The sequence below is a fragment of the Ambystoma mexicanum genome, chromosome 13, assembly GCF_040938575.1.
Source record: "Ambystoma mexicanum isolate Mex_15411 chromosome 13, UKY_AmexF1_1, whole genome shotgun sequence".
Lineage (NCBI taxonomy): Eukaryota > Metazoa > Chordata > Amphibia > Caudata > Ambystomatidae > Ambystoma > Ambystoma mexicanum.
In genome coordinates this window covers 692,956,628-692,976,359 of record NC_090938.1, presented here as the reverse complement: position 1 = coordinate 692,976,359, position 19,732 = coordinate 692,956,628, and the positions used below count along the sequence as shown (strand labels likewise).

At 44.3% G+C, this 19,732-nt stretch overlaps 1 protein-coding gene across 2 annotated transcripts in view; it reads right to left on the bottom strand.

The window, feature by feature from the left end:
• Positions 1-19,732, bottom strand: part of ORMDL3 (ORMDL sphingolipid biosynthesis regulator 3) — a 124,135-nt gene that overhangs the window by 4,191 nt on the left and 100,212 nt on the right. For both annotated transcript variants that reach the window (XM_069634769.1, XM_069634770.1), the window contains exon 3: positions 2,828-2,979. In XM_069634769.1, the coding sequence (XP_069490870.1) occupies positions 2,828-2,979 (152 nt within the window). The remainder of the gene's footprint in view (positions 1-2,827; positions 2,980-19,732) is intronic.

Sequence of the window (19,732 nt, the reverse complement as noted above, 5' to 3'; positions counted from 1 at the left end):
TGAAAACAATCCGAGAAGACAGCTTATCAATTCTTGGCAGATGGACCAGAATGTGATAGTGCCTCTGCCAACAAAGCTGGCACTTGAGCAAAAACAATCTACCATCCCAATGGGCAGTCTGAACACAGCGTGCAATTGTAGCTTTCAGACCCGCTGGGGCATTCCCACTCGAAGGTAGATCATAAGCACTTAAAGCAAAGCCTGACCAAGCTACAGCGAGTGAAGGGATCTTAGAAGAGGAGTAGCAGAGAACCATGTCCTCCAAGACCAACAACACTCAGCACACGCTGCAGCCATCAGTACGCTGCAGCTGGCCTAGTATATACTTGGCCACTAAGAAGGGCATTAAAGGCCAGCTGCTTAACAACACTCAGCACACGCAGTAGCTAGCCACCAAGAAGGGCATTGAAGGCCATTTTATACTTGGCCACTAAGAAAGGCATTAAAGGCCAGCCGATACTTGGCCACTAAGAAGGGCAATAAAGTCAAGCAGCTTAACATCCATCAGCACGCTGCAGCTGGCCCAGCTGATACTTGGCCACTAAGAAGGGCATTAAAGGCCAGCCGCTTAACAGCTATCAGCACGCTGCATCTGACCACTAAGAAGGGCATTAAAGGCCAGCCGATACAATGCCACTAAGGAGGGCATTAAAGGCCAGCTGCTTGACAGCAATTAGCACGCTGCATCTGACCACTAAGAAGGGCATTAAAAGCCAGTCGATACTTGGCCAATAAGAAGGGCATTAAAGGCCAGCCACCTAACAGCCATCAGCACGCTGCTGCTGGCCCAGCCGATAAGTCTGAAGCTCCACGAAGGAGGGCCTTGAAGACTAGCCACTAAGCGGCCAACAGCGCTTTGCACATTCTGCCGCATGCCCAGATGATACCTCTGAAGCCCATTACCTAGTTCATTGGAGTATGTATGGCAGCATTTTCTGAAGCTGTCTAATCATGAAATATCTGCATAGGACGGCTGGTTCAACTTTCCATGCACCCACTGCACTTCTTAACAATACCTTGTGAGTCTCATGCAACCCTCCCCAGTAGCACTTCAAAGCAACCTACACCACCGTAAACCGACCCTGGGAACCAGAGCAATACAGAAACGTGTTCATCTGCATACATGTGGAACAACAGTCTATGTCGCCTCTGAGCAGGCCTGACCACAATCCGCAAGCTCAGTCTTTCAGCAAAAACCTGGACAGTGGGAACTCCGAGTCAATGACATAACTCTTCCACAGAAACCACCACCTCTAGGTTACAAAGACACCCTACCTATTGCAGCTCAGCCATGTACCGGGTTGGAATGTACCATGACTTGAAAGGCAGCAGGATAAAGAGAGGCCAAGCATTTATCTGGTGCAAGTGCCCTACGCTCATCCCAGGCCACCGCTAGAACAGGCATATTAGTGTATGTTGGCTGATGCTAGGATTGCCAATGGGCAAGGAATGCACACTCTTTTAGAAAGCACCAGGGAGGCTCTGCCCCAAATTATTGGAACTACTTTCTTTTGTAATGGCTGCGCTTCAAAAAGTCTGAATCCTGGCCAATAGCCCTGCCCCAATAAAACAAATATATGTAAATATACATTTGAGAATTATTGGACACTATGTAAAGAATCTAGGCAATAAGTAATTGCGGCTTTCCAGAGCCCATTATTACTCCATCTGCCGGATCAGAGGTCAAATGTTTAGATGCACAGTAAGTCGAGTTATTAAGGCTACACAAGTATCACTAGTGATCTAGTTTCAGCCAATCGGGTAAGCCCATTATCTCCACATTATCACACCAAGCACTTCTTGATACGTTCCATTTTAAGAGCACATAGAGTTTGCAAGTGCTCCTGATAAATTCATAGCGACAGTGGTATCTTCCACCTTGACTCTCAAGTTCACGGTCACAGTGGCTAATAGTTTTACTTGGAGGAGTCTGGTTATATGTGTTACAGGAAAGTAACGTGCAAGGATTTTAGTGCCAGCAAGACCAAGAGGACGACATCCTTTGTATGGTTCACCTGCGTTGCCGACATATACTGGCTTCATCGGCACTGCAGCAATGAAAGTAATCCTTAGATACAGAAACTGAAAAGACATGTCACCCTCATTAAAATGTTGAGAAAATATACAAAGGATCACTTTCAGTGGCGATTATGCAGATTATACTGAAATCTCCACTGGCATTTACTAATCAGTGGGTCAACAAGTCACGCCCAAGTTTATATCACAGTTACCTTAGCCTGACAACCCAACAGGAATTAGGCAGGTGGATCACTAGTGTGGAAAGAAGGTGCACCACAGATAGAATTTTATTGTGGAAAACCAGGATGACTTAGGTGTCATGTCAAATCTCTGCTGGACCATTCATGAGCCAATGAGAAATTTGGTGGCTTGACTTTAGTGTTCCAAGTTCCGTGAAATGGGGATGAGATGCTACCACACACTTCCCAACTCAACCCACACCAGAGGTTCACCATAGCTGAATCATATTCACCCTCCGAAACCACATAACTCAATAGATACTTAATTAAAACCTCAGTAAATCTCAGACAGATTAGGCCCATCCATTGGGAGACACATGTATGTCAATGATCACAAAAGTGCGTATCCTCCCAACAAACATCTCACCCTCCTAACAAAAATAAAAAAAATAATGGGTTACCTGGAGTTCACCTTCATCAAATGCATTCAAATCACTCTCTTGCATGCCCAACCTCAAGCCCCCTATACATAAAGAGGCTGAAGGAGAGGCTACTACTATTACTCTGTGACAACCACTGGCAAGTGGGTACAAACCCACGGTGGGCCCATGAGTCAATGCAACACTCACAGCACAATTGGCGTGATGGTTAGGAACTTGCGCGAGGCTGTGAACTGCACACCATAGTCCATCTGCTCCCAGTGCGTTAGCAGCCGTGCCTTGCCCTGATCTGGAGTCTCGAACGGCGTCCCCTTCACTGTGTGTAACAAGATGTACATGCCCTGGAAAACATAACACACAAAGCTTAATACTGGCATACACAACACAATACATGCAAAACAGAGCGGAACTCAATTACAGGTGCCCCATGCCTGCACAACAGAGCACAGAAGGCTGAACACTCCCAAGACACAGGATAGACAAGGGTTTATTATTAAACAACAAAAGCTTGAGGAGAATAAGGTGAAACAAAACACTGTGATGAGGAACCAAATGAACTCTAGTTTTTTTGAGGCGCATAGCCAGCCCTTCCCTCTCTCCCTTACTATCCACCAATTGGTGGTCAAAAAGTCACTGTCTTTTTCCTTGGCTCCTATGGTTGGATTCCTAGTTATTGCTGAAGAGATCAGGATGTGCGATTTTTATTCAACTGGCACCAGCAGCCTTGGTCTGGCTTGTGTGTACATAGGCCAGCGGTAGGATTTCTCTGGATCTTCACAAAGATCAATCACAGTGGGCCCTAGCTGATCTGGCTCAAATGGCAAAAATGCTGGTTGCAGAGCCTGCCAGACCCCCCCCCCCACCCCAGCACTCTGGCCTTTACCACATTGTTAGTGTGATGCTCCTTGTCTTGGGCATCTCTTCTTCATTTGCTATCCTCCCCTCCTGGGGTCCAGTCTTCTCTTTTCATCTTCCCAACCCCCATAATCGTTTCCCCTCTTTAACTTATCCCCAGTCCTCCTTAGAACAACCACTGGTTGTCCCTCTCAAGGTTTCTTGCTTTCTTACCTGTACCCTCTTGCTTCTGGGTCTGCACGCTTGCCTTTGTCATCTCTTCCTGATTGGTACCCCTATTTTTTAAATATTTTTTTATTGTGCATTTAGTTATTTTAATCTACATTTTGGCTCCAAATTCCAGCATATGTATAAAAAGGAAAACCAGTATTGATACAAATATAGAATTATAATTGTGACATTTTATCACAATTAAATATATCAAAAGGAACATCTACATATACTTACAATGCTGTTACATTTTACATTCAGCAATTAATGTTTGGTCAATTCTCCTCAAGATCTCCTGCCATGCCGCATAAGTCGCAGCAGTAATTATTATGGTTTCTGCTCTGAGGATAGCCGACTAAAACTGATTACCAGAAATATCCTCAATTTTAAAAACAAATTTCAAGTGTGATGCTATCCTTTCATATAACAAGTTATCAGGACAGGGCACAATGTCAATAGATGGTGCTTGGTCTCAATGTTTTCCCCACACAGGCGACAGTGTCGTTCTAATAATGGGGAGTTGACCCAAGAACCTGTTACCTCTTTAGTGTGAAGTAGATTGAATCGCAAAAGCAGGATAAATTGCTTTAGACCTATAGAATAGTATTTGATCAAATGGCTGCATGGTGTAAAGAAAGAGAAACTCTGATGTAAAAATGCTTTATATTCACTTTTATCATGCAGGGAGTCAACTTTCTTTGCCAGTCCCAGAGCGTTGATTTATATTTTATTTTCGATTCGTAATTGGGTTCAGAGTCAAGAAGGTTGGGCTCATAATCCAAAGCACAAAGATGCGCTAGGGCAGTGGCTTGTAGTTCTGCCACAAATACATTTTTATTCCTGCCGTCTTGGTCTTGCCTACCCAAGACTTTAATTCATTGGAGTCATTTGTTTTTAGGCATTTTGCATGTAGGTTTTTCGTATGAGCCATGTTGTTGTTAATGACAAACGGCCATACTCTAGTCTTAATGCTTCAGCAGGTGTAGCATTAGGTAGATTCATCATGCAGTGGAGCAATTTGCCTTCTAATTTGTCCATCCAGCGTATCTGAGCAAATGGAAGAGCCTCCAGGGCTTACAGAATTGTCAGAAAAAAGCTCATACGATAAATCTCGAGCAAGCCCTCAATATTATGTGCCCCATGATTCACAACATAATTTTTCAGGGCCAGACATTGTTTCCAGATTTTGTCAGTAATGATTTCTGCATAATACAATGAAGTCAAATTGATTATTACAAGAAAACCTAGATACATAAATGCCTTTGTACACCCCAAGTCGACATTCTGTAATTTCCACACAAAGGGATGTTTCCTTAGCTTACTATTATTCAAACAAATCATTTTCGGGGTGTTCACAATCATGCCGAATAAAATTGTATCCTCAGCGTACAATAGACACAAAATGTGTTCACCATTTATTTTTGGAGGTACGTTTTTTGCCTGTTGCAGTTCTTGCTCCAGATCAGCAGTGTACAAATTATAAGAATCAGGCGCAGGGCACAGCCTTGTTTTAGGCCTCTGTTGGTTTTGAAATAGAGGGTATGATCTCGTATTGAATTCATTCGAATTATAACTGATGTATTAGTGTGCAGCTGGTGTATTTGGTGCAATAGTGTTGGGTCGATTCCAAGGTTTTTTAGTTTTTGACCCAAGATGGGATGAGATATATAATCAAATGCTTTACAGAAGTCGACAAAACAGCAGTACAATGTCATGCCCAGCTTATTATTATACTCCCCGATTAAGAACTGGAGAGTACAGATATTTGTGGTTGCACTATACCCTTTCATGAACCCTGTTTGGAATTTGCTAAACATGTTTTTCTTTTGCCCAGGTTCTCAGTTCACCCAATATGATGCTTGAGAATATTTGTGCAAGCTTGTGGGTATAGATCAGGTTAGTTCAATGTGATCATATAACATTTTTAGAATCTTTGTCCAGAGCTCTGGAGGTCCCTTAAACACCGCATTGCGGATACTGTTTGGGCCAGGTGCTCGTGAGGCCTTAAGTTTTACTATAATATTCACCAGGGTATCCCCATCAGTATTCAGCATGGTGGGGGGGCTACTTTGGCAGAGTGTATTGTCAATGGTACAAAGAGAAGAGGTGTTGTTATATTACTCTTGTATGTACTTAAGCCAGTTCTCCTGGGAAATGGGGTTCAGCTCTGCAGGTGATGTTGATCTGTGGAAATCATTATAGCAGGCCCAAAACCGGCACAAATTATATGTTCTTGGCCAGGCAAATAATCTCAATGAACATGAGTTACTGGTAGACCTTTTGTGCTGTTATACTGCATTGCCAATTTCTTTATTTGTTCTTGTTTATTTTATTACATTTAGCTTGTAATTACTTCCGATAGCAGCCTGGCCCCTTCATAGTGCCCGCTTCTTAACATTTATTTTGGAATCGAAGGGCGCATCGTACTTCCTCCCATCGTAATTAGTGCCCCTATTCCTATAAGGACCTTTTGGTTACTATAGTTATTAAATTCCCAAGATCCCAATTGGTCTGTCGCAAAGCACTAGCTATGGATTCGGAATCTTGGAACAAAAATGCGTTTGTCACCTTTATGTTACTAGAGGACCACTGTAGTGTGTTTCCCTGTGTATTAGAACTGATGTCCTGCTTTCTACATTTACTGTTAAGAGTTGTCTCCATATCTACTGACCAGTTTAGGACAGCATGGTCAATAATGTCAGTAAATGTTATTTTTACAGGATCGCATCTTTCTTTCAGGATTAAATCAGTGATGACATAGTCTTTGTGGGACTCTGCTGTGCTATTTGCCCAGGTACAAGTGGCATTTCCTGGCTTTTTGACAGAAAAACAAAAAGGTATGTAAGATCAAAGAACCCAAAAAGAGGTGACCAATAACAATTTATCTCGGATGGAATAGGAGAAGGCTGATGGAAATCTCGGTTATGGAAATCTCCTGCTATTACAATATGCCCACGTCAAAAGGACTGATACCACTGCAATATAATATTATTTATAATGTTGTGAATGTTTTTGGTCTGGGAGCCCCCTGGAGGATTATAAATGTTTAAGACTAAAATAGACTGTGAACCCCTTCTTAAGGGGTTGCAAAGTTCCCGATAGAACGAAAGGGGAGAGTAGATCCTTAGGAAACTGTATCAGGGTATATTGTGATTTAACCCCTATAGCCAACCGGCCACTAGTACGGCCCCTATTAGACGGCACTGTGATTTTATGCATGCTCTGAAAGCCATCTATTTCAAATTCCCTAGTACACCATGTCTCCCGTAATATAAAAATGTCTGTTAAAGCTAACATCTTCACCCCCATTGGGTGAAACAAAAAGGAACGGTAGCCACAAATGTTCCAGCTTAGCCATTTTAGGTGATCTTTCCTGAATACAAGTCAATTGGCTCCACTGGTCGCACGTTCAGGTTTCCAGTATTCAACTGCTTGGCCTTTATTCCCAGATCACCATTTACTGAAGAGCGCATAGTGTTGCTCTCTCTCTCTCTCTCTCTCTCTCTCTCTCGAGTATCCTCGTAATAATGCCCATGTTTTGAGGTTTTGGATAAATTCTCAGATGTGCTCATTTTCTTTGCCCAACGGCAAATGATCATGGAAAGCCCCAATTGCTTAACAACCCAGCGTGTGCCTTAAAGAGAGCGACAATCAGCGGGGAAGAAAATTCCACTACAGCCCAATTAGTTAAACTACCCACACTAGACAGCTCAATTCTCAAAATATCTCTTGAGAGAATCATTTCAAAGTATGGCAATTGCTTAAACAAATACAGGAGTCTAGACCTATTTAGAAAAGGACTATATTCTGTAGCTTTTGTTTCTTCCAGTATAATCCATTTCCCCAGGTCTTTAGAAACTAGCGAAGATGTCCATCTTGCCAGTAAATGATCTAGTGTCAACTTGGCTATTGGATTCAGAATGTAGAGAGAGCAATTGGTCACTAGAGCTAGGTACCGTCACATCACTTGAGCATTTGCAAGAATGCTCCTTATAACAGCAACATCTTGCTTCTGCATCGTGATTAGCAGTATTAATGTTTGAGGAAGATGTTACGATGTTGGGCACCTTTTTTGTGGTGGTGTGGCCATTCAGCTGAACTTGGCGCATCAAGTAATCAGGAAACGTATTTTTGACCGTGTATTTTTTAATGGGGGTCTGGCTTTTTGCATCTGGTAGCTGATGGACTATTTTCTTCACCTTCTTGTCAGTGGTTTGGTTTATATTGCTGCTATTTTTAATTGTCACCAATTTTCCATAGTCGTCTTAGCCGTTGTTGTAGTATCCGCGTTAAGGTGCTCACTGTGCTCTGGTGGAATATGGATCTCCTCCTAATCCCAAATGGCGTAAGGGTCAGCAGTGTCATGGATGAAAGGGCACGGTGCAGCAATGTGAGCGCTAAATGCTCCATCTGATGGAGAGAGTAGCGGTTTAAACTGTTTCTTCCGCAAGGGTTTTTCAACTAATTTTGTCTCTATAGGATTATAAGGCGACAATATTTGTTTTGCCATTTCCTGAATTATGTTGAGTTTATTTAATAGTGTTATAACTCCCAGTTGATCTTTGGAAATTGCGGCTAGTAGAGTGGAAAAGGAGTCTACTTATGCAAGGATGACGACTATGTTTCTGGGCATGTTGGTATCACTGTGCCAGGATGCTTCGGCCCCAACAGCGTTGGATTCTTCGTTAGCTCTACTCGAATCGTGAAGTTCAGATGAGTCTGAGGATGAAACTAGTGCAGCCAAGTCAGGTGAATTAGACAAATCATGTCTAATATGTCATCCTCAGGATTTGGGGTATTTGTAATTTGCTCACCACCCAGTGAGGCGCGCTGCAGCCCCTCCACCAATTTCAATAAGGAGTTGTTGATGTCAATGATGTTAGACGGTGTTAGGTATAATGTACCAATGGGGGGACAATGATGATGATCTGCTTCATTTGCCATGCCTGGTTGGCGAAAAAGCCTGTAATTGCCGGTTGTAACTTGTTAGGGGTTCTATTTGTCATTCTTTTAGTCAATGCAGGCTTAGTTTTGAAACAGTAGATAGTTTACTGGCAGCGCCTGTTCGAGTGTTGGCGCTGCGCAGGGTAGATTTGCAAGTAGCGCAGTGCTTCATTTGAGCTGATAACCGATTCAACTGATTATGAGAGTCGGGCGAGTGAGAGACTGGCGTGTCTCTATGTCGAAAATCCGACTCGAGCTGCCCTCTCAGTGCTCGTGTTAGTCGCGCATACAAGTTATGGAATGAAAGAAAATACAATCAGCCTTCGCTCACTGCACCGTAACGTCTGCCTAATCGACAGACGTACTGGCGGCCAGGAAGTTATAAACCTCTCTGTGGTTCATTCAGTGACATTTATTCCACTTGGGCCGACTGTCCAGGCTGCTGGTGAAGTCGTACCGCAGCTTGAACGAGGCTTTTAAGGTCTCACAAACAAAGGTGAAAGTGCCACACCGGCTGCCTCACACACGCTGCACTCCACAGGTTGGTTTAGTTCAATGAACAGATTTGTCAACAAGAGACAGTGAGCTTGAGTATATCACTTCACATGATATTGTGCATAATAGTATCCAAAAGGCTCAAAGGGCACAGCCCCACAGTCACCTTAATAAGCAGGTACTCACCGCTGCTCACAAAGTCTGCTTGATCCTATTTCTCTGTTAGCTGCTCCCACGACTCCCAAAGACGCCAAAGACCAACCCTTAGCCTCCACTTTGCCGCGTCACATGCCCCGGCTTGACTGAGGCTTTTAAGGTGTTGCAAAGTATGTCTGTGAGGAAGTCTTGCCTCCAACAATGAAAACAGAGAAAATATTTCACCAAAGACCACCACTTAGCTTCCACTTTGCCACTCCGCGTGCCGCGACTTGACTGAGGCATTTAAGGTGTTGCAGAGTATGTCTGTGGAAGCCCCACCTCCAACAATGAAAACAGAGAAAATATTTTGCCAAAGACCACCACCTAGCCTCCACTTTGCCTGTCCCCCTATTCTCTACCACCTCCAGAATTGTTCTCTTCTCTACCCCCTATAACTTCTCACCCTCCTTCTTTGTTCCTGTTCTCCACCACCTCGTTAGGTGGTGCACGCCAAACAGTAAGGTCATATGAAAATCTGTTCCCTTGGCAAATGCGTTTTGTCGTGTGTGTGTGTTTTCTTTCAATTGTGAAAGTCAAGCCTGAATTAAATGGGTATATGTCACATTGACATCCTGTGATGCCACTTCCCAATGCTCACCAGAGTCACCCCCACTATTCAATTTTCTTTTTTTTTTTTTAAGGACTCGAGCCCTGTGGTAACCAGTATTGGACAACCCCTGGCTGTTTGAATGGTGAAGATTCTTACCATTGGTGGGCTTGGTGTGACTCTCAGCCCAAATCATGGTTACAAGGAGGACTTCTGCGGCTGTTCTGCAGATCAGCGTTGGAGCAAAGACATCTATGGAGACTAGCAGCCCACTGATGACCCGAGGACAACCCCTGCAGCGGACCAGAAGACCCTTGTTGGTGCTTCATCCTTTAGAATGCTGGGAACAACCAGACCAGTTCCCACCACAGCTTGAGAATCCGTGCCTTGGAAGCCTTCGGAGGGGACCTGGACCCCAGAGTGGACTGGCCAGCTCTCTCCTGGGCTACCTTGATTGATCAATTGGTTTCTTATAAAGCACAACATGCCTATATGCCTCGGTGCACACAGAAAACAGGACAAACAAACAACAACGTAATACAGCAATATAAAGAAGGCATATTTAAATAAAATGAAAACCCAGTTTAGGATAGGGGAATGCGCTATCCACGATCTACTATGAGTTTTAGTTCAGATGACATGTTCATAAAAAGAATGACAGCTAAAGTACACAATCCATCGATCTTTGTCCTCCACAAAACCTTTAGGTCGCAGCTTCTAACAATGCCTGGTCAAGTTCTTTGTTGCAACCAAGCAAGGACCTTATTTCTGAGGGCGTCCCTAGGTTCAGGCCCTAATGAAGGGTTAACATTGGTGATAATAAAGTTTCTTTGGTCAACCACCAATTCTCTCAGAGTCTTGTCTGGAATGTATGGCAGCAGCAGTCATCTTTTACGAGCTGAGCCTTGTGCAGATCTTCACCTAATGCTACAAGTCGCCTTCTCCAGCATTTTCTGGCCATCTCACTCTAAAAGGAAGTTGTGCTGGGGCCGCTTCTTTGTTTGCTGCTGTACAATCGCCTGTTGATGCCGGACCGTGGCGACCTTCATTGGAACAATCTTTCCTCAATCCTTTGAGGTGTCCTGAAGGGGTCTGCATCACAGAAGTCTGCATCTTTCTTCTTCTGGGGTCTTTTTCTGGAAGCTAACTGGAACAGTTTGCTGCGCAACGTGACCGTCACCTGACCCGGGAAAGGGACCTCTGCACCCACAACCCCTGGGCCTTTCTGATCCAAACCAATCACTGAAGATTGTGCCCCCAACGGATTCCAAAAGACAAGCAGTGGTAATCTGGAAGAATCAGAGTCAGAGGAGTAAGTTAACATACTTATTTCTGTCCAGCCTGTCCTCCATAGGGTAGCATTGTGCGTAAAGTCTTGTCCCCAACACCCTCTGTCTTGGCCCAAGGATCCCTTCCTAGGTCATACCTGCTGAATAGGATAGAGAGGGGTACTTAATTGTCTTGGGGTATTCGTATCTAACGCTTAAAACATTATAAAGCACCACCACCAGCCCACTGCATCATTTCTGAATACCTTACCTGAAGAGGCTATATGTTGGAACTTGTGGGCGCAAGGCCCCATACCATCTTAGGGTTAGATTTCATAGGATGGATGGCAGCTGTACCTCTGCGTATTCTGACTATTTTCTACCTGTTTTTCTTGCAGTACTCACCTGTTAAACACTGCTAACTAATTTCTATGCAACACTATCCTCCTAATGGTGAATGTGTGTGTGTATATATATATATATATATATATATATATATATATATATATATATATATATATAATGAATATAATTGGATTGGTAATACCTTAACTGTGAGTTTTATATGCTTAGTGTATTACCCAGAGGCCTCATACTTAACTATTTTGATATACCTATTCTCTTACTTGAATTATTGGTGTTGCTGTGTGACCTCATTGTAGCCTTATACCACTCACACACTTCCTGAGACTGCTCACCTACCTTTCCTTGATTGGGTTTTCGCTAACCTCTCAGTGCCTTCCCAGTTTACCGCAAATAGGATGCCCTCCCAAAAATCTTCCCACCAGGGCTGATTTTGGAAATCCACCTTAACAATGCCAAACCAGCTATGTCATTCATGCTATTTTCTGCCGATACTCCTTATGGCACATAGGCATGACTACACGCACAGTGTCCACTCGTATTCTGTAATACAGATGCAGATACCGCAACATGTTTCTAACAGCACCGCTGGTAAGACACCTTGCAGATTGTTCCATACTGAAAATGGCCTACAGTGGTTCATTATTGAATGCCTTTATCTGGATATAAACAGTCATAACGGAACATTGGATTCAGAGACGTATATGGTAGTTTACAGAAGTCAGATTTAATTTAATTAATCTACCATTCTGTGACATTTTATCTGCCACTAGTACACATCGTAGTATTTCCAAATTCAAAATCACTTGTGTACACAAATATACATAGATTTCATGTAATTATGATCTCGTCAGTCAACAGAAACACAACCAAAACATTCTTCTATGGAGTGCGATAGTGCTCACTCGATATATTCATTTTCCACAATTCCAAAATGGCTGCTCTTAACATTAGTACTGATTATTCTCTCAATATTAAAATCCGCAACTGCAGATCACTGCTTTAGCATGACATCCAATATGGCTCCTGTTTGTATTGTGCTACCCTGCTTTAACAACCACAGTCTAATTATTTTGGCAACCATTCCTGAGGTGCCAAGTCACACTGTGGCTAAGTAATCACAAGCTTAAGATTCAGAATAGCTGCCACGAAACTGAGAGTCAAGCCACCACTCGAACTTTTCAAAACAAAATGTTGAAATTAAAGATAATCTACCTTCCTTGTTATCGTCCATCTTAGAATCACTTGCTTAAGACTAGGTGAATGAGATGAGTAGAGCAGTCTTGTGTTTTACCAGGCACTCAGTCAATACAATCCTGAATGCCTAATTGTGCACTGATTTTGGCCATCCACTGGAAGAAACGTAATGCTGCGCATCAGTACTGATTTAATTTAGTCATAGAATTTTGAATACAAGCTGAATCAACAATATTCTTGCTGATCATTTTCAGAGCGACCACTGTGGTGCAGGCAGCTTTTAATGTTGACTTTGATCAACTTACATAATAAGGGTCTCATCATGAGTTGGGACGGTAGCCCTTAAATGCAGCGTTAAGGGTATTACCGCCGCATTTAAGGGCTGGCCCGATCACGAGTTGGGCACTATATGGGCTCTTTTACCTCCAGCTTTTTTTCTCGAGGTGAAAATCCCATTTAGCGCCCTGTATTACCGCCGGCTGTATTTGCGCACAGTATTAGTACTGAAAATTCCCCATTAGGTCCAATGATTTACCGTTAACGCCTAATCCGTGATCTAACGCTATTACAGTTGGGCGGTTTTAGAGCCGGGATACCGCCCAAATCATGATGAGGCCCAACGTGTCCTTAAGTGGTGGACACTACCGTGATCAACTTGACACTAGTCTCCTTTTTGGAACATTGGCAGGTAAATAACACTATTTTCTTTTTTTTGTATTTATTACATTTGTTACACGCCCAGACCCTTAGGTATCACGGCGAGGTTGCAGAAAGATTATTCACATATTGCACAATGGCATTAACGGATTGGTTATAGGCAGACATTCAAGAAGCATAATTACATTCTATTACACAAGGATGAACGGTACATATCGATTATAGCAGATTTACAGCCTGTCAAGACAGTGATCAGTTACTAGTATAGTTTCATAGAGCTAGCCCGTTAGCCATACCAGGGGTTACGGGCCCTGAAGACCGAGTTAAAGGTCAGAGGGAGGTGAGAGCCTTTTAACGAGATATGAGAATCGATAGCGACGGTATGGCCAGAGGACGAGGTCTATAGAGCTTTTAGAACCCATGGTTAAATCCAACAAAGTTTTCATGTCGACTTTTTTATATTGCTTGTACTTGGGGACTTAAATATTCCATGCAGAATATTTAAGTTTAAAAAAACAAAATAACAAAATTATAAGTCATGCTTATTTATAGTAAATTCTTGTTTTCATTCAACTTTAAAATAAGAAAAAAGGTAGTAAAATGTAATTTTCAGTTTGGCCACTAGAGGGGTTGAAACACCGTTAGTGCACGGCTTTCACAGAAAAACAAAGCAAAGGTCAAATTTACCAAAACTCGAGGTAAACCGTGTCTTACAGCCCGCAAATTGACCAATAGGGAAATGCTTATTCACCCGCCCAGGATTCTAATAAGAATTCAATTGGCCTCTCCCAATTAAGTTACACACTCATTACGTGATTCTTGATCAATGTGTTCTTTTTACAGAGTATACCATAAAGAAGCAATTCCATTATTTGATCATCTTGCGCCACATTGATCAAGGCACGATACACTTCACCTCCTGAAGAAGGCTAGGCTACCGGTTAAACAGAATAGTTCTAAAGCCGAAACTTAAGATGACGTCACTACTACTAATTTAAAACAAATCATTAACCTTTTTTGTGAAATATAGGGTGCCTCTCCTCACCACTTTATGAAGTCGTTTTTGACTATAGTGCAAACATTGCACACGCCCACTTCTCATATTCAACATCTGTAAATATGACCATGACCACAGCGGTCCCAATGTGAGGTGCCTTCGGTGTTTTTATGTTGGTGATGTAAGGTTCATCTCTCGGAGTTGGCCTTTGTGGCATGTCATAGACTTCATGGTTATTTGTGCTATTTGCCTCTGGGTTAGCCAGTTCTACACTTTTATGATGAGATGTATGAGAGTGATGTTCCATTCCCCGTATGTCTTGCATATTTTCATCTGAATTATATACTGCACGTTTCACATTTTTTTCATATGGATGATATACTTGAAATATTCTTGAGTTTTCGATTTAAAATTATCCTTGTACAGACCATATATTTTACCAAGATAATGGGCCTCATTACGACCCAGGCGGTCCAGAAATAATGGTGGCAGTAAACCCTCCGCCACCGTTGTTTCCGGACCGCCTGAGTCCGACCCCCGCAGGCGGGAAATGATGTTCCCGCCAGGTCTGACCTGGCGGGTTTAACACCGCCCGCCTGCAGGCGGACGAGGAAACACCGGCAGCATTACGAGATGCTGCCGGTGTTTCCATGATCCCCATTCCCATCGAGTCCCATAGGACTCGATGGGAATGGGGATTAACACCATTCCGCTTCCGTGATTCCCGGAAAACCGGGGTTGTAATGCCCCGGTAATTCCGGGAATCACAGAGGCGGAATGGTAATACGAGTCTGGCGGTAACCAGGCGGTTTTACCGCCGCGGTTACCGCCGGACTCGTAATAAGGCCCAATTTGTTTCCATATTAAAATATGTTTACACATTTCCTTTTGTGCTTGTTAAACTGTTGTAATGCTGGAGGGATTTCCATTGCTATGTTAATCTACTCTGCCATAGTGCCCCTTCAGCTCTGCATTCAGACACTGCTGGGGGATGCCCCCAGCGCCAAGTCCCTTTACAGTCAGCTTTTACCACCACATGGTTGGTCTACAACATGAACCTGTGTGTTACAAAAGTATTTCTTTTTGCAAACAAGTCCTGTAGCATATCTTCTTTTTGTCTAGAATCAAGCTGATGACTGGGGTGAGTGGAGCCCTTTGGTCTCACTCAACTGCTTCGCTCGTTTCATTTGGGGTGCACTGGTTAGTCCCCATTGCTACATTGTCGCTTAATGAGCCACCTTCCTTTGTACTCCCAAACATAAGCCACTTGTCCCTTTTTCTGTTCTCCTTGTAACATTTCAGTTACTTTTGTGATGTGTAATGAGATGGCTTGTAGCAGTGAATGACAATGCATTACTTACCGTAAAAGCATTTCTGATGGTTCTATCTGCTTAGATTCACATGCTGTGCATAGGTCCGACATCCAGTGGTCACTGCGGAGTATTGCATTTTGTTTTTCGTAGTCAAAAAGGGGACGTCGACAAGGCGTGTCTGTAACACTATCCCTATAGTGACGTGCGTTGTACCCACAATCCCTCACGCTTGGAGGTCCCTCTGTTTGTATTTTGTCTGCCCTGAGGGAGCCTTCTATACGTGAGTGAGTACAGAAAAGAGAGAATGTTCCTTCCATCCGAGCGGGGAGGAAGGGTGGGCGCATGTGAATCTAAGCAGATAACAACCATCAGAAATGCTTTTACGGTAAGTAATGCATTGTCTTCTGATGTTTGTTAATCTGCTTAGAATCACATGCTGTGCATAGACTAGTGAACAGTACCCGGAGTTGGCGGTGGGTTATGAGAAGGAACAGTAGCTAAAAAGATGTTTTAATACTGCCTGTCCCACCTGGGAGTCAGATCTAGAGTGTGCATCTAGACAGTAGTGTTTTGTAAAGGTGTGCACAGAACTCCAGGTAGCCGCTTTGCAGATGGACTCAAGGGGAACATTTGCAATGAATGCTATGGAAGCCCCAGTGCCTCGAGTAGAATGTGCTCTTGGCTTGAAGGGTAGTTCTCTCTTAGCAAGAGAGAAACAGAGAGTGATGCATTGAACAATCCATCTAGATATAGTGGATTTTGAGACTGCATCTCCTCTTCCTGCTGCCACCGAGACAAAGAACTGATTAGTCTTTCTCAGTGGCCTGGTTCTTTCCATGTAGAACATGACAGCTCTGCGTACATCCAGTGTATGCAGACTTTTTTCTCCCAAGTTGGAAGGGTTTTGAAAGAACGTTGGTAGTTCTATTGACTGGTTTACATGGAATTTGAGATGAATTTCGGTGCAAACCTAGGGTGTGTGCGTAGAACCACCTTATCTTTGTGAACTTTTACGAAGGGGTCTAGAACAGAAAGAGCCTGTAGTTCACTTACTCTCCTAATGGAGGTAATAGCTATTAGGAAAGCAGTCTTAAGAGTGAGGTCTTTAAGAGTTGCCTTGTGCATGGGTTTAAATGGCGAGCCCATGAGTCTGGAAAGTACCACATTTAAGTCCCATCCGGGAGCTGGGTTAGCTATCGGAGGGTGTATTCTCTTTACCCCCTCCATGAAGTCCTGGATAACTGGTATCTTCCACCACGACACTTTAAGTTGGGAAGTGGTGTATGCAGAAAGTGCCGCCAGGTGGACTTTAATGGAATTGAACACTAGACCTGAATCCAATAAATGGGTCAAGTACAGAACAATATGTGTGGGAGAGCAGTTAACCGGGTTGATGCTCTTACTTCTACACCATATGACAAATCTTCTCCACTTGCTAGAATAGCAGTGGCGAGTATTAGGTTTTCTGGCTTCCCTGAGGATGTCCATACATCTCTGTGGAAGTTGTAGATGTCCAAATTCTATGATCTCAGGAGCCAAGCTGCTATGTTCATGGTCTGAGGGCATGGATGCAGTGTCCTGCCCTTGTCCTGTGACAGCATGGTATACATGCAGGGAAGTTTCACTGGGGCAGATAGGGACATCTCCATCAAGTGAGCGAACCATGGCTGCCGGGCCGACATCGGGGCCACTAGTATCATGGTAACTTGTTCCTGGTGCATCTTGTGCACAACTTTGTTGAGAAGAGGAGTTGGGGGAAAGGCGTAAACAAATTTCCCTGACCATTGAATCGACAGACCGTTCCCCTTGGACTGGTTCTGGGGTACCTGGAGGCGTAACTTTGGCATTGTGAGTTCTCCAGAGTTGCGAACAGGTCTATTTCGGGGAATCCCCATTGCGTGAAGACGTCTAAGACGATGTCTTCGTGCAATCGCCATTCGTACTCTTCGGGCAGGAGGAAGTCTCTGCTGAGTTCGTCTGCTAGCAGATTGAGTTCCCCTGGTACGTGTTGTGACAGTAGGAACATGTTGTGTCTGAGAGCCCACTTCCATATATTCTGGGACAGCTTGGACAGTCCTGGAGAGTGGTTGCCCCCCTGCTTGTTGATGTAGTACATGGCTGTGGTGCTGTCTGTAAGGACCATCACTGTCTTCCCTTGTAGGTGTTCTTGGAAGGCTTTTAGTGCTTTGAACACCGCCAGTAGCTCCAGTAGGTTTATGTGCTTGGATGCTACGCTCGGAGTCCACACTCCGTGAGCATTCTGATGGGATAGGTGAGCCCCCCATCCTGTGAGGGAGGCGTCCGTGGTTAGAGTGGCCTCCACCGCGGGTGTGGCAAAGGGTTTCCCTATATCAGGTTTTCCTTTGTCCACCACCGTAGCGACAGAACCAAGGCCTGCGAGACCACCACTAGATCGTCCCATTGTCCGCTGGCCTGACACCACTGGCTGTTGAGCCACTCTTGCATTGGGCGCAGGCGCGCGTGAGGTACCAAATAAATACACTACGCCATCATTCCTAGCAAGCGCATCGCTTTGCGCACCGTCACCTCTCGACCTGCCACATATTGGGGGATCTGAAACAGCATGTTTTGGACCCTCTCGTTGGAGGGGAAGACAAGGCCGTCCTTTGTTCGAATTAGAGCCCCTAGGAATGGTTTGACATGGCAGGGGTCTAAGCTGGACTCGTTGATGGAGAAGCCCAGTTGGAACAAAAGGTCTACAGTCTTTTGGGTGTTGGAGAAGCATGTCTCGTAAGAATCCCCTGTTATGAGCCAGCCGTCGAGGTAAGGGTATACTGGGATGGATAATCTGCGCAGATGGGCCACTGCCAGTACCTTCGTGAATACCCTTGGTGCAGATGCTATGCCGAAGGGTAGCACCTCTGAACTGGTAGTGTTTGCCCTCTATCATAAACCTGAGGTATTTTCTGTGCACTGGCAACATTGAAATATGAAAGTATGCATCTTTCATGTCCAGTGTTGTCATGTAATCTCCCTGGGATAGCAGTGGGATCACTTCCTGTAAGGTCACCATACGAAACTTTTGGGGTTTGACAAACTTGTTCGCTGGGCGCAGATCTAATACAGGGCGCATGGTTAGATCCTTTTTGGGTACAAGGAAGTACACTGAATAAATACCTTCCATTACCTGAGATAGAGGCATGACCTCTATGGCTCCTTTTTCCAACAGTTGGTCCACTTCTTGGAGAAGGATGGCGAGGTGTTCTGGTGTCATGCGGCGTCCCCTCGGGGGTCTGTATGTTGGGGAATTGTTGAACTCTATACAGTAGCCGCGGGCTACGGTGGAAAGTACCCATCGGTCTGATGTTATTCCCTCCCATGCTGGAAGAAAGGATGTTAACCGGCCCCCGACCGGCGTTGCATGGGAGGGGACGCGAATCTTCGCGTCACTTGGTGGTGTTGGTGGCTTGGGAGCCTCTGGGGGTGGAACCCCGGCCTCTCCCTTTGCCACGGCTTTGACCCCTCTGATTGTACTGGCCACTATTACCCTGGTAGTTGCTGGCAGAATACTGTTGTTGGTTTTGTTGTTGGCGTTGTCCACGAAAAAAGCGCTTATTACCAAATCTCCGCCTGTTAGGGGGTTTTGAAATTTGGTCTAAGGTTTTTACTGTGTCAAATTCTTTTTTCGCGTTCTCCAGCGCGTCATCCACTGCTCTCCCAAAGAGGTTGGACTCCTCTATGGGCTTATTAAGGGACGCTTGTGTTTCCGCCTTAAATCCGGAATTGCGAAGCCAGACGTGACGCTTCAGCAAAATTCCTTGTACCAAAGTGCGGCCAGCTGTCTCTGCTGCATCAAGGGTATTCTTGACGATGCTTTGGTTGACCAGAGAGCCCTCGTTAACGGTAGCCAGCAAACGAGTCCTTAGGGGTTCGGGAACTTCTTCGATGTCCTGTTTGAGCTTTGCCCATTGAGCATCAGCGTAGCTTGCCAATAGGGTATTATTATTGGCAATTCTGGTAGAGAATGCTGCAGAGGTGGTGATTCTCTTGGCTAGGGAATACAGCTTCTTCCCCTCTTTATCTGGGGGA